The sequence below is a fragment of the Pelophylax lessonae genome (assembly GCF_965119305.1).
Source record: "Pelophylax lessonae genome assembly, chromosome: 2".
Taxonomy (NCBI): domain Eukaryota; kingdom Metazoa; phylum Chordata; class Amphibia; order Anura; family Ranidae; genus Pelophylax; species Pelophylax lessonae.
The window spans coordinates 643,363,728-643,378,879 of record NC_138769.1 but is presented as its reverse complement, the minus strand read 5'-3'; the positions used below and the strand labels follow the sequence as shown (position 1 = coordinate 643,378,879).

General features: G+C 43.4%; 1 protein-coding gene across 4 annotated transcripts in view; it reads right to left on the bottom strand.

Annotated features, from left to right (window-relative positions):
• Positions 1 to 15,152, bottom strand: part of NBEA (neurobeachin) — a 1,052,497-nt gene that overhangs the window by 706,845 nt on the left and 330,500 nt on the right. For all 4 annotated transcript variants that reach the window (XM_082246613.1, XM_082246612.1, XM_082246614.1 and 1 more), the window contains exon 13: positions 13,066 to 13,234. In XM_082246613.1, the coding sequence (XP_082102739.1) occupies positions 13,066 to 13,234 (169 nt within the window). The remainder of the gene's footprint in view (positions 1 to 13,065; positions 13,235 to 15,152) is intronic.

Here is a 15,152-nt window from a genome sequence, read left to right as displayed (position 1 = left end):
GAACAACAGGATCATGTAAATGCAAATATAGATAAAGGAAATAAAACAATACATAAGGGTAAATAGAAAACGATTTTAAGCAGTAGGATATATTGATCCCACTTAGGGGTGCCTGATGGATCAGCACGGAGCAATCTAGATATCTGGACATTCCAGGGTTGTTCCAGGGCCATGCCCAGCAGGATAAGGTGTCACTGGTTGGTATGTCAGTCCAGAGATAATGAGGACCGGTGTATAGAGACATATTGAGAGTTCATATAGCATCGGTCAGTATATGGGTATCGGATAGAGAGTGGGATAGATGGATGGATGGTGTGCTAATCTTATGGTTAATTACCATAATCGATACAGCGGCTGTAAGATTTAGGACACAGTATATAGAGATATATGTTAGTGGTTGTTGGTCCAGAAATGATTAGGAATTTAATCTGTCTTTCCTGACGAAAAACCCTCCAAATACGGACGAAAACTCTCGTTCTCGTTTAGTCCAGGTGGTTTTGTGGCTTGGAGACGTCTTATCCACCTCATTTCCATTTGTAGCAACTGTTTGTTCCAGTCCCCCCCTCTACACGGTATGTGTATCCTTTCCAGGGCTGTAAATATTACTTTTGGCATTATGTTTTTGTGGTATTGTGCAACGTGTCTGCCGAGGGGTACGTAAAAATTACACATCTCCATACTGTTGATGTGCTGATTTACGCGTTTGCCAAATTCTTGTTTTGTTGTTCCTAAGAAATGCACAAACCTAACACTCCCCAATGGAGACCTTTTTACACCCCGACATTTTGTCAACTGTCGGACAAAAGGGGTGGTTTATATTATGAGATGCCAATGCGAATCCTATTACATAGGAAAAACAAAACAAGAATTTGGCAAACGCGTAAATCAGCACATCAACAGTATGGAGATGTGTAATTTTTACGTACCCCTCGGCAGACACGTTGCACAATACCACAAAAACATAATGCCAAAAGTAATATTTACAGCCCTGGAAAGGATACACATACCGTGTAGAGGGGGGGACTGGAACAAACGGTTGCTACAAATGGAAATGAGGTGGATAAGACGTCTCCAAGCCACAAAACCACCTGGACTAAACGAGAACGAGAGTTTTCGTCCGTTTTTGGAGGGTTTTTCGTCAGGAAAGACAGATTAAAAAATCAAAAACCCTTCCTCAAAAACCTTTCCTTTTTTTCACCAACAATCAATTCCTAATCATTTCTGGACCAACAACCACTAACATATATCTCTATATACTGTGTCCTAAATCTTACAGCCGCTGTATCGATTATGGTAATTAACCATAAGATTAACACACCATCCATCCATCTATCCCACTCTCTATCCGATACCCATATACTGACCGATGCTATATGAACTCTCAATATGTCTCTATACACCGGTCCTCATTATCTCTGGACTGACATACCAACCAGTGACACCTTATCCTGCTGGGCATGGCCCTGGAACAACCCTGGAATGTCCAGATATCTAGATTGCTCCGTGCTGATCCATCAGGCACCCCTAAGTGGGAACAATATATCCTACTGCTTAAAATCGTTTTCTATTTACCCTTATGTATTGTTTTATTTCCTTTATCTATATTTGCATTTACATGATCCTGTTGTTCATGTCTGTTTAGCATACTCTGTTTTGCCTATGGCTATTAATTTATACAAAAGACCAGTTCTTGTTATCCAATCCATATTGCGATACTCCACATACATCGATTATGGCTGTCGGCGGTACAGATCGGCCCACCACATTCCTTCTAGTCACACCCAGCACGGGTAGCCCCTACACTCCGATGTAGGGGCGGCCTGGGACCCACCAATCCCAATCATGGGAAGGAGGGTACCTTCTTCCGTGCTGGCGGCCAGAGAGCGTCCTTCACAACGGGCCGTGGCAACCTGCGCGCGCATCCGACAAGCGCAGGTTACTATACAGACGCCACGTCACGCTCGGAGTCTAAGCCGTCCCACATGCAGAACTTACTGCGCATGTGCGGACGTCTTTAAAAGGCCGGGGATCAACAGTCAGCTCTCACTTCTCCTTAACAGGAGGAAGGAGACGGACACTACCTGCGCCGACCGGATGAACCACTCTGCTTATTCAAAGACCATTTAAATGTAAGTCATATAGGGGAATCCCTATCCATCAATAAAATTTGGCACTTACAAGTCACCTTGTATACTGTTGCAAGCACTCTTTCACTTAACTGGGAAGTTTAATGAAAACTATGTAACAGACCACTCTGATACACTTTATTACTATACATTGTAGACCAAGCATTTGGCACGGTCAGAGGGAGGAATAACCACCCCCCCCAATGAGGAAGCACGTACTAACCCCCGCAACTGTAAGTGGTCACAAACCTTAAAATACATTAAATACACATTAAAGATATAATTTGGACACACAGTATCCAATGATTACCCTCTTTCTTCATCTATACCATCCCAGGTCTTTGCGCAGAACTTGATCCCGCTGTGACTATAATAAGGACAGGGGACCTGACGCACTAGCCGCCAGCCCTATTAATGTATGTGGAAATATTTTTCTACCCATTTTTTGTATTCTACCTATGGTTAAACTAAGGCCCCAAATAAACTGAAATACAACTTTGTTTTTCACAGAACAAACACTGAGTGACTTTAAGCTTTGAAAAAGGCCTGTGAGCCGAAACGCGTCAGCAAACTGGGACCTTTTTGGGAGGACACCTAGTCCTTTTAACATCTACTGAAAAACAGCCCAAAAATCCCAAAACCTTGTCACCTTTGCACCATTGTCACTGATTCCTCGGAATCAACTTTTTTCTTACCTTCTCACACTTGGGCTCCTTACCCCAAGCACTATACTCACCATTATGTTATCCAATATACTTGGAAAATTATTTTTGTAAATAAATTATTGTTTTTGACTTCTTCATCCTTTGTGGAACCATATATCTTTGATTATTCTTTGTATATATTTTATATATATTGTATACCTAAACATCAATACTTGCATCTACTTGCCCATAAAGTCCCACCCTTGACTTGGCTTGAGGCACCAAAAAAAAAACCCCAATATATATATTTTAGGGACGGTGGCAACACCTACTCACCTTGTGCACAAAAGAAATAACCCCCCCCCTTAACTTATTAAGCCCCTTTACTTTCAGTGCAGCAAACTCTCTCCAGAAGTACAGTTAGGATCTCTGAATTATCCAATGTTGACCTAAATGACTAATGATGATAAATAGAATCCACCTGTGTGTAATCAAGTCTCCGTATAAATGCACCTGCACTGTGATAGTCTCAGAGGTCTGTTTAAAGCGCAGAGAGCATCATGAAGAACAAGGAACACACCAGGCAGGTCCGAGATACTGTTGTGAAGAAGTTTAAAGCCGGATTTGGATACAAAAAGATTTCCCAAGCTTTAAACATCCCAAGGAGCACTGTGCAAGCGATAATATTGAAATGGAAGGAGTATCAGACCACTGCAAATCTATGAAGACCTGGCCGTCTCTCTAAACTTTCAGCTCATACAAGGAGAAGACTGATCAAAGATGCAGCCAAGAGGCCCATGAGCACTCTGGATGAACTGCAGAGATCTACAGCTGAGGTGGGAGACTCTGTCCATAGGACAACAATCAGTCGTATACTGCACAAATCTGGCCTTTATGTTAGAGTGGCAAGAAGAAAGCCCTTTTCTTAAAGATATCCATAAAAAGTGTCATTTAAAGTTTGCCACAAGCCACCTGGGAGACACACCAAACATGTGGAAGAAGGTGCTCTGGTCAGATGAAACCAAATTTGAACTTTTTGGCAACAATGCAAAACGTTATGTTTGGCATAAAAGCAACACCGCTCATCACCCTGAACACACCATCCCCACTGTCAAACATGGTGGTAGCAGCATCATTGTTTGGGCCTGCTTTTCTTCAGCAGGGACAGGGAAGATGGTTAAAATTGATGGGAAGATGGATGGAGCCAAATACAGGACCATTCTGGAAGAAAACCTGATGGAGTCTGCAAAAGACCTGAGACTGGGACGGAGATTTGTCTTCCAACAAGACAATGATCCAAAACATAAAGCAAAATCGACAATGGAATGGTTCACAAATAAACATATCCAGGTGTTAGAATGGCCAAGTCAAAGTCCAGACCTGAATCCAATCGAGAATCTGTGGAAAGAACTGAAAAATGCTCTTCACAAACGCTCTCCATCCAACCTCACTGAGCTCGAGCTGTTTTGCAAGGAGGAATAGGCAGAAATTTCAGTCTCTCGATGTGCAAAACTGATAGAGACATACCCCAAGCGACTTACAGCTGTAATCGCAGCAAAAGGTGGCGCTATAAAGTATTAACTTAAGGGGGCTGAATAATTTTGCACGCCCAATTTTTCAGTTTTTTAGCTGTTAAAAAAGTTTGAAATATCCAATAAATTTCGTTCCACTTCATGATTGTGTCCCACTTGTTGTTGATTCTTCACAAAAAATTACAGTTTTATATCTTTATGTTTGAAGCCTGAAACGTGGCAAAAGGTTGAAAAGTTCAAGGGGGCCAAATACTTTCGCAATGCACTGTACATGCATACACACACACACACAGTAAGAAATATATATATATTAGATACACACATATACATACACACACACACAATGGGTATAGAAAATAATCAACCCCCCCCCCCCCTTAAAATGATCATATTTTGTTGCTGGTTTTGAAGCCCGAAATGAACACTGACACATTTTTTTGTTGTATCCAGCTGTATTTACTCAGTGCAACTTATAACATCCAAGAAAAAGATATAACACCAACATGTCAGGAAAAAAAAAAAGTAAAATTAAAAAACTAAATAAATGAATTGGAAAAAGGATCACCCCACTTACATCAGTATTTTGTTTTAATGACAGCCGTTAGTCTGTTGGGATAGGTCTTTACTAACTCCAGACTTTGCAATACTTGGACACTCTGCTACCCTCTGCCAGAAAGTGGTCAATGGGAAGAAGGTTTATCTTCCAACATGACAATGACTTCAAAGCACACAACAGAAATTACCACACAGTGGTTGAAGGAGAAAAATGTGAATGTCCTTGCATGGCCTAGTCAGAGCCCAGACTTAAAACCCCATTGAAAATCTGTGTAATGGCTTCAAGACTGCAGTCCACTAACGGTCACCATCAAATTTAACTGAACTTGAACAGTTCTGCAAAGACGAGAGGGCAAATACTGCAAAGTCTAGATATACAAAGTTAGTAGAGACATATCGCAACAAACTAAATGCTGTAAATAAAGGAAAAGGTGGTCCAACAAAATACTGACATAAGGGGGGGGTGATTATTTTTCCAACTCAATTTTTCTTTTGGATGTTATAAGTTGCACTAGTAAATACAGCTGCATAAAACAAAAACGGTGTCTGTCTTCATTTCAGGCTTCAAAGTCACAAAATAGGATTATTTTAAAGGAGGGTGATACCTGCTGTATACACACACACTTACTAATATGACGACATGCTTCTAAGGTCATCAGTATACCATCTACAACATTCCCTGTATTCCCATGCTAGAAAAGTGAATTTAAAGGTCACTTTGGCATTGGAAAAGGTCATTAGGAGAAAGGCTACAATTGACATGAAGGAAGCCCACACTTTCCATCATTTACAGGCAACAAAGTATAAGTCTCTAACTTGTGATAAACTGACAGAAACCTTCAAATGTTACATAAGTTCCGCCTATTTGAAGACAAAATAAAAGATAAAACAGCCCACGCTCTCAACTAGAAAAAAAACTCTTTACTTTGTACTTTTCTGAAACTAAAGCCATTTTTGTGCATCTGTAGGAGGAGAAATAACATCTTTCATTATAATGCTGTTAAAAGTGAACCAGTATCCCCCCCTGAGTATTAGCAAACACATTCTAGTCTGTACTCAGAAAAAGAAAAAGGCAAGTAATGCAATACAACGAATTATAATCGAATCGAATATGCATTCAAATCAGATTGACAGCACTGCTACTAAAATATTCATACATTTCAGCTTCCTTTATAAGCTAATGAAAAGTGCAACAATTACTCTCAAAGCAGCCAGAGTCCACTTTTCAATAAAGCAGAACAGTCAAAACAAGGTTTCATGATAAACCATATATATAGGTTGGTATACGTGTCTACTTTCCTAAAATATAGCCCTCGATCCCTTCGCCCACAATTCCAAAGAACCGTGTGATGCTGTGTAAAATATACATGAAATCAGAATGCAAATTTGCAAATCTCATAAACCCATATTTGTACATAAATGTACAATTTTTAGAAAAAAAAATAAGGAAAGCTTGAAAATTTAGGCAGCAACACATCCCAAAAAAGTTGGGACAGAGAAAAAAAAGTTGGAAAAGTAAGTGGTACTAGCAAGGAAGAGCTGGAAGAACATTTTGCAACTAATTAGGTTAATTGGCAACAGGTCAGTAATAGAGAGAGGCTCAGGCATGTTGGGGATCCTAGTCCCAACCCACCTGTCCGATCCCACCAGGAAGCCGACCCTGCACACCGCTTATCACAGGCATTGAGACATTTCCCAATGTGTGCAGCTGCGGACTGGGAAATGCCTCACTGCCTGTGATTAGCAGTGTGCAGTGTCCACTTCCTGGGCTCAGGAATACTCACAAAAGTCATTGTCTGAACACCGTTCACTATGCCATCCAAAAAAACGTAAAGCTATTATCATGCAAGGCTGTATCTGAACACGATCCAGAAATGCCATTGTCTTCTCTAGGCCAAAGCTCTTTTAAAATGGTCTGTTGCAAATTGAAAAACTTTTCTGTGGTCAGACAAATCAAAATTTGACATTTGGCAACTAAAGTCTGCATCTCTGATGGTATGGGGGTGCATATGGAGTGTGTATGGAAATGAGCAGCTATCACATCTGGAAAGGCACCATCAATGCTGAATGATATAACCAGATTTTAGAGCAGCACATGTTTCCATCCAGAGGTTGCCTTTTTTAGAGAATGCCTTGAATATTTTAGCAGGACAATACTACACCACATACTGCATATATGACAACAGCATGGCTTTGTCAGTTTGGGTCCTTAACTGGCCTGCCTACAGTCCAGTCATTTCACCAATGGAAAAATATATGGCGCATCTTAAAATGTAAAACACAACAAAGATTACCCAGGGCGGTTAAGCAGTTAAGACTCCTATATCAGTCAAAAATGAGACAACACTCCTCTCCCAAAACTCCAGGAACTGGTCTCCTCAGTCCCCAGACATTTACAGAGTGTTGTTAAAGAAGAGGGGATATTACACTGTGGTAAACATGGTTCTGTCACAATTTTTTTGAGATGTGCTGCTGCCATCAATTTTAAAAAAAACCTTCTTTTTTTACAAAAATGGTACATTTTCTCATTTTAAATATTTTCTATTTTGAATAAAAAATGGATTTTTGTAAAATCTTACCGTAAAATCCTTTTCTCTTAGCTCATTGACAGACGTAGTCCTCGGTGATACACCACCTTCGGGTTATGTTGCCTCCACAGGAGCAGGACTAGACAGGAAATTAAAAAGCTCTGGCCACACCCCAGGGGCAGTCCCAGAGGGTATATCCTCTCTCTCTCTGCCTCAGCAAATCAGTTATGTGAAAAAGCAGTCTTTAGAGATTTTAACCCAACTCAAAAAAACAGAGGGGCGGGGACTACGTCTGTCAATGAGCTAAGAGAAAAGGATTTTACGGTAAGATTTTACAAAAATCCATTTTTCTCTAGCGCTCATTGACAGACGTAGTCCTCGGTGATACACCACCTTCGGGACGTCCCAGAGCAGTATCACAACTGAGGGGTGGGAAAATGGAAATCAAATCCCAATCTAGAAGGCCCAACCGGTGCCAACTAGAAGTTTACAATGCTCATCCTTAATGATGAGACTCAACAAAAAAAGAGAAAACAAATTTTTTTTTTTTTTTTTCAAACAGAAAAAAAAACCCTCGAGGTAGACCACCGGTCTCCTCAAATTGCGGCCTGCAAAACCTTGCGGCCAAATGAGGCATCCGCCGATGCCGTCACATCAATTTTATAGAATTTTGTAAAGGTATGTACTGACGACCAGGTGGCCGCCTTACATACCTGGACCACTGACGCCTGATGGCGAAAGGCCCAGGAAGTACTGAGCGCTCGAGTGGAGTGCGCCCTAACAGGGAACGGAGGACTCTGACCCTTAATAGAATAAGCCTGTACCACCGTTTGTCTAATCCATTTGGCAATGGTCGCGGCAGATGCAGGCAAACCCTTTCTGGGGCCATCCGTGATCACAAAAAGTGAATCCGTCTTACAAAATGATTCCGTAGCTTTCAGGTATACCCTGATTGCCCGAACCACATCTAAGGAATGCAACGCATGTTCCCGATGATGCTTGGGCTGAGGACACAAGGAAGGTAGTACAATATCTTCATTCAGATGAAAATCTGAAACCACCTTGGGAAGAAAAGATGGCTTAGGATGAAGTACTACCTTATCCCTATGAATCACTAGGTATGGGGACTGGCATGATAATGCAGCCAGTTCTGACACCCTGCGAGCAGAAGTAATAGCCACCAAGAAGGCCACTTTCTGGGATAAAGTAAGCAAGGGAATCTCCCTGATGTTTTCAAAAGGAGGTTTCTGTAGAACCGACAAAACCAAATTAAGATCCCAAGGCGGTAAGGGCGCGCGGACTGGAGGAGCCAGGTGCCGCACCCCCTGGATGAAATTCCGCACCAAGGATTTGGTAGCTAAAGGCTTCTGAAAGAAGATTGCTAATGCTGAAACTTGACCCTTGATGGTGCTCAAGGCTAGCTTCTGCTCAACCCCTTGTTGCAAAAAGGCCAATATTCGAGACACCGAATAGGTACGTGGAGGAAATCCTAAAGATTCGCACCACGCAATATAAGTTTTCCATGTGTGATAATAGACTTTGCTGGAAGTCGCTTTCCTTGCTTTAATAAGGGTAGAAATGACTGAAGCTGACAAACCTCTGTCCTTCAGTACTTGGGTCTCAATGGCCAGGCCATTAAACCCAGCGACTGTAAAGCATGATGGTAAATTGGTCCTTGAGACCACAGACACTCCCTGAGACGAAGTTCCCACGGAACGTCTACGACTAACATGTCCAAGTCGGCCAGGCCGGCTTGAGGAGGCCAGCCTAGAATTTCTAGGACCACTGGCGCTGATTGGATCTGAACCAGGCGTCCCTAGAGGTATCTGGCCCCGACCATCCGAGAAAGTCTGGTCGTTTTCTGTTCCCACACATTTATCAGATACCTGATAGTTATCAGGAAAGGTGATCTTTTCTGGTTGAACCTCAGGGACCGAAGTCACCCGACTAGAGGCTACTTGGCCTATCTGGTCAACCAGATCCGATTCCTGTGAGGTATCGGGACTAATCTTAGGAAAGGTAAAGGAAAAGATCTATTCAGGGAACGGTAATTACCGCTTCCTGTAGTACTTAAATGTTGGAAGGGAAGAATCGCACCGGTAGTAGTGGTTGATGCTCGATCTAATGTCCTGAATACCGGTGAAAACGTCCCCCCACCCTGAAACCGGGTGGGGGCGCACCTTCAGGCTGTGTACTCCTTTGCTTCGGGTTTGGCTGGGTTGGTCCTTTGCTTGTCCGACCAGCCCTTCTTGAACCCTCCTGGAGGAGTCTTGCCTTTCCCGCTAGTACCAGCCGGGCGCCCTTTATGGGCGGTAAAGAAAGGTCCTCGCTTGTTGCGAGGTCCCTTAGCTTTAGCAGCCTGTGGCAAAAAAGTGCTCTTGCCCCCAGTGGCATCCTTAATGATTTCATCTAGGTTGGCCCCAAATAGACGATTCCCCTGAAAGGGGAGATTTGTCAAGGTCTTCTTGGAACCTAGGTCAGCTGACCAGCATTTTAACCACAGCACACGTCTGAGGATCACCGCTGTCTTAGATGCATGCCCTAATAAGGGAGTAGTGTCCAAGGCTGCGTCACAGATAAACTGTAGCCCTTGTATAATCTGTTCCATCAAATCAGATGTCTCCTGGGGAATATCTTTTCCCCTAAGATCTTGGCGTACCATTTTCGCCCATTCCGTAAGCGTCTGGGAAACTAGACCAATAACAATTACTGGTCTAAAAGCTGACCCTATCAGAGAGAAGATGGTGCGGGACTCTGCTTCCATCTTTCGATCCACCGGATCCTTAAAGGACGAAGTGTCCTCCACTGGAATAACCGTGGCTTTATTCAGCCTGGAAATAGGCGGATCCACGACTGGTGGTACCGTCCATTTCTTAATGATGGATTCCTCAAACGGATAGCGTCTAGCAATACGCTTGGAAATAGTAAAGGTACGTTTAGAATGCTCCCATTCTCCTTTAATCTGATTACCAAAACATTTAGGTACAGGAAAAGCCTTCATCGTCTTGATGGGCTTATTAGTACCAAAAGGAATCTCTGTTTCAGCACTGCCAAGGTTTCCTGCAATCAAGGTTTCCTGCACTGCCACAACTAGTGCGTCCACCAATGCTTCTTCCTGAATAATAGCAGGAGAAGAAGCGTCCTCCTCACTGTCTGAGGGGGCTTTACCTGGGATAACAGCCCTTGCAGAGGAACCTGCAACTGCCGTGACCACCTCTGAATCTGAGTCAGAGGTGTCAGATGGTATAGGGGTAGGCGGGGGTCGCTTCCTTGACCCCCGTCCCTGACAGGCCGCCTCCACCCGAGCCACCATAGACTCCAAAATTGCTGTAAATGACTCTATACTCTGTGCACCGGCGGGTCCCGTGGCCCCCTCGAGGGAAACAGGTGGGGGAATATGTGTGGCAGGGTCCATGATAACTCCAGTTACTTCCTGGATAATATAATTCAAAAATAAAACTTTTCTTTTTTTTTTTTTTTTTTTTTTTTTTTTTCGACCCCCAGCGCCACAAAAGCCCCTTAGTGTTACCTGGTAGGGATCCCTATCGATCGAGAGAGAGAGAGAGAGATAGACCCCCAGGCTCACCACTTGATGCTCAGAGTTTAACTGCAACAGGTTACAGCGCTGTCTTAACAAACAGGAAGTCTTTTGGCTGGCTGCCCAGGAAGAAAGGAGGCGGCTCCGCCCCTCTGTACGCCTTCCGGCGCCTCCCCCAAGCTCCACGAGGTGTTTGGATCACCTCAAACATGGCCGCCCCCATGCTGGAGACACGAGGCTACGCCAAAATGGCGGCTCGTGCGATCCAGCAAAAAAAATGGCGGCGGCCCGTACTGAATAGCGGTGTGCTGCAGGGCACACAACACTCTCACTGCATGGGGATATGGCGTGGTTGGCGGTACCGGCCCTGGCGGACCGCATGGCCGTTCGGGAGGCCTGCTAATAGCTGGAGATCTGATTAGGAAGGCAGTCTACATGTCCGTGGCTTCTGACTGGTAGGTAGCTTATTCTTAACCCATAAGATTCCCAGAATGCCACAGATTACATCTTTAAAACATGTATACAATTAGATTGTTAGCTCCCAAACCAAGCCTCCTGGCTTTTTGCACACATAAAATCACACTCAAAGTAGGAGGATCTGTGTCATGTTGTAGGATAGAAAGGGACTCAATCTTACCATACAGAGAGGGGCCCGCGTTCACCACAAAACCCGTCAGGGGGAAAGGGGGAACATACTACTCACCATACCGGAACCAGGCGGGCACCAACTCCTGACAGTACCCCTCTCCACCGGGGCGGGAGGGCTGTCGACCGATACGGACGCCGTGACTCATGGTCTTTGGCATTTCAGCGAGACGTTTAACTCGCGTGGACAGTCCTTTAATGGGACTTTGTCGCGGCCGACCCAGCGCGGAGCTATGGCCTGCACGCGCTCGTAGGCTGAACTGGGGTGACCACCGGATCTCAACATCCAGCCCGTCGCCCAGTTCAGCTTTCTTGCTTGAAGATCTCACAGGAACACTGGAGAAAAAAGCTGTCTAAAAAAATCCTTTAAGAAAAAATTCTTGCCAGGACCTAAGATCCCAGCAAGGTATCTAGGTCCTTACTCCTAACTAGACAGAAAATAACTGATTTGCTGAGGCAGAGAGAGAGAGGATATACCCTCTGGGACTGCCCCTGGGGTGTGGCCAGAGCTTTTTAATTTCCTGTCTAGTCCTGCTCCTGTGGAGGCAACATAACCCGAAGGTGGTGTATCACCGAGGACTACGTCTGTCAATGAGCGCTAGAGAAATATGGGTTTAAGAGATTTGCAAATCACTGCATTCTGTTTTTATGTAGATTTTACATAGCATCACAACTTTTTTGAAAGTGGGGTTGAATAACTTAAAATAAGAATCTCAAGAAGTTCAGCTTTTCAGGTCATCCTTCATGCTAAACTCTATGTTCTCCCACGCTGTTTACATTGCTCTTGTACAATTTGCAGTTAAGAGGTTTTAGCTAGGAAATTCATGGGCCAGGGTTACATCTCCCAAAACTTACCCTGGCATTCTGCACCTCTGAGCATACACCCAGATTATTTAAATGATCATCCAATGGTTTTATGCTGCTTTGTTTTTTTTTTTGTTTGTTTTTTGAGTGATTGAAGGAGAGAGAAGAAGGTTATGATATAGATGATCATTTCTTTCCTTTCAAAAGAAAATGACCTAGACATAAAAATTAGGCATAAAAATGAAGCTGTTGCCTTTATCAACCAATAAAAAGTATTTTTTTTTTTCTTTTCTCCAAAATCATTTTATTCACCGAATGCATTCCAAAAATGCATGAACATTATAAAATACATTGTTTTATTTCTTGGTAATGAACCACCCTGCAATATAAAGAAATGCTTTTAGATTGTAAGCTCTAACACGCAGGGCACTCGGAATCCTCCTGTATTGAATTGTGCTGTAACTGTACTATTTGCCCCAACGCTGTAAAGCACCGCACAAACGGTTGGCGCCATATACATCCTGTATAATAATAATGCTACATTATGGATGTGGTGACCTAGAAAGAACATTTTCTTTTGTATCCAAAAAAATTTGAGAAAACAAATCTGATAACACATTTGATTATTTAAAGACCAATCAGCATTAAAAACTAATGAATATGGTAAAACATTGCACAGTACAAGCTACTCACCAAGCCCTTTGGGGTTTATCCCACTACTGTCGATGGGATTTACAACCCAGTAGTAGTATTTCAGTGTGTGCATTAGCTGTAATACTGTTCCCACCCTTCGGATGGTGGTGTAAATTGTGGCAGTACCGATAAATTCAGCTGACAGATAGGTGTATAGTGAGAGTTGCACCTGTAACAGACAAAAACAAATCAGTTACAAGGGGCTATGTGATAAAAGTAATATGAGTAGCTTGTTAGAGTGGTATTAAACCCAACAGGTAATATATTACAGATTACCAATCCTTAGATGTGGTGGCTGCATTCGTTTCCTTTTTAGACTTTTTCCCCTTTATTTCGCCTGGCGATCCAGGCATTAAAAATACACTTCTTGTCTTAGGATGTCTGCATTCTGGATGAAGTAGTAAAGTAGACACCTTTACACAGCAGCATTGTCAGTTTGGGAAGAGGATAGTGTTAAGTTGGATACACACTATCCAACTTTTATGGTTAGATTTCCTTCAGATTTACCTTTTCTATGTAGTGCAAGGGCCTGCCAGATTGCATGCAAATTGAAAGTGTTTAGGTTTGACCTCATATTATATGGTTTTGATAAATCTAAAGGAAAAAGTCTTCAGAAAACCTTATAGTGTGTATGGCCCATTAGACTAGCAGATTTGGATGGACTTGACAAACAAATTGAAGCTGAGCTCCATCTAACACTTTATAAGCAGTTACACAAACTTTTTTTATTTCCTTTTGGATAAAGATTTAAATTAATAAAATCTCAACACTGTAAGCACTCCTGTTCGTGCCGGTAAACCCTCTAACCGCTACTTTGCCTGGACGGCTTGGTCTTTTAAAGGAAGACGAAAAACAACAGATTTACTGGTTGGATTACCAGGGGAAAACAAGCCTAAAAAAAAAAGAAAAATTAATGCAGCCACCATGTCGAAGAGTTGGTGAGCTGCAATATAATACATTTATGTTTTTAGATTTAATACCGCCTTCGGGTTTAGCACTGTAGGGAAGGTAGAAGCATGTATTTTTCAATGTTATCTTTAAAAAAACAGTGACTCAATAATCCCTAAAACCAAAATAAATGTAAAATACGGCAAGCAGGTAGAAAACAGGAGGCTGCAGAATTTTAAATCTATTGTGTGAATGACACAGGAACTTGCCCTATAGTGTATGAGGAGAAGCAAGCTCTTGCAAGCTAATTTTGATAGTTCTGCAGTACATACCTGCTACTTATGTCCACCTAGAATATTCCTTATTCTCTCCTGAGATTACACTGACACTCCATATTAGATCAACTTGCCTGTAGTATTACAAAGGTTTCAGTAGTAACTATTCTTATAAGCAGGGCCGGCCTTAGGTGTTCAGGCGCCCTGTGCGAGCTAATGCTGTGGCGCCCCCCCCCCCCCGTGCGCATTTTCTTGCATCTTTTTTGCACTTTGACTTTTCTTTTTTATGATCACTAATAACTTAGCCCCCTTTACATCAGAGACCCCCCACACAGAGCCCCCCTTACATCAGAGACCCCCATACAAAGCCGCCCTTACATCAGAGACCCCCCCACATAAAGCCACCCTAACATCAGAGACCCCCCACACAGAGCCCCCCTCACATCAGAGACCCCCACAAAAAGCCCCCCTCACGTCAGAGGCCCTACACACAGAGCCCCTCTCACATCAGAGACCCCACACACAGAGCCCCTCTCACATCAGAGACCCCCCCACAAAAAGCCCCCCTCACGTCAGAGACCCCACACACAGAGCCCCTCTCACATCAGAGACCCCCCACACAGAGCCCCTCTCACATCAGAGACCCCCCACACAAAGCCCCCCTTACATTACAGACCCCCCACACAGAGCCCCCACATCAGAGAGCCCCCTTACATCACAGACCCCCACACAAAGCCCCCTTACATCAGAGCCCCCCCCCCCACATCAGAGAGCCCCCCTTACATCAGAGACCCCCATACTAAGCCCCCTTACATCAGAGACCCCCCCCACATAAAGCCCCCCTATCATCAGAGACCCCCCCACACAGAGCCCCCCTCACATCAGAGACCCCCCACAAAAAGCCCCCCTCACGTCAGAGGCCCC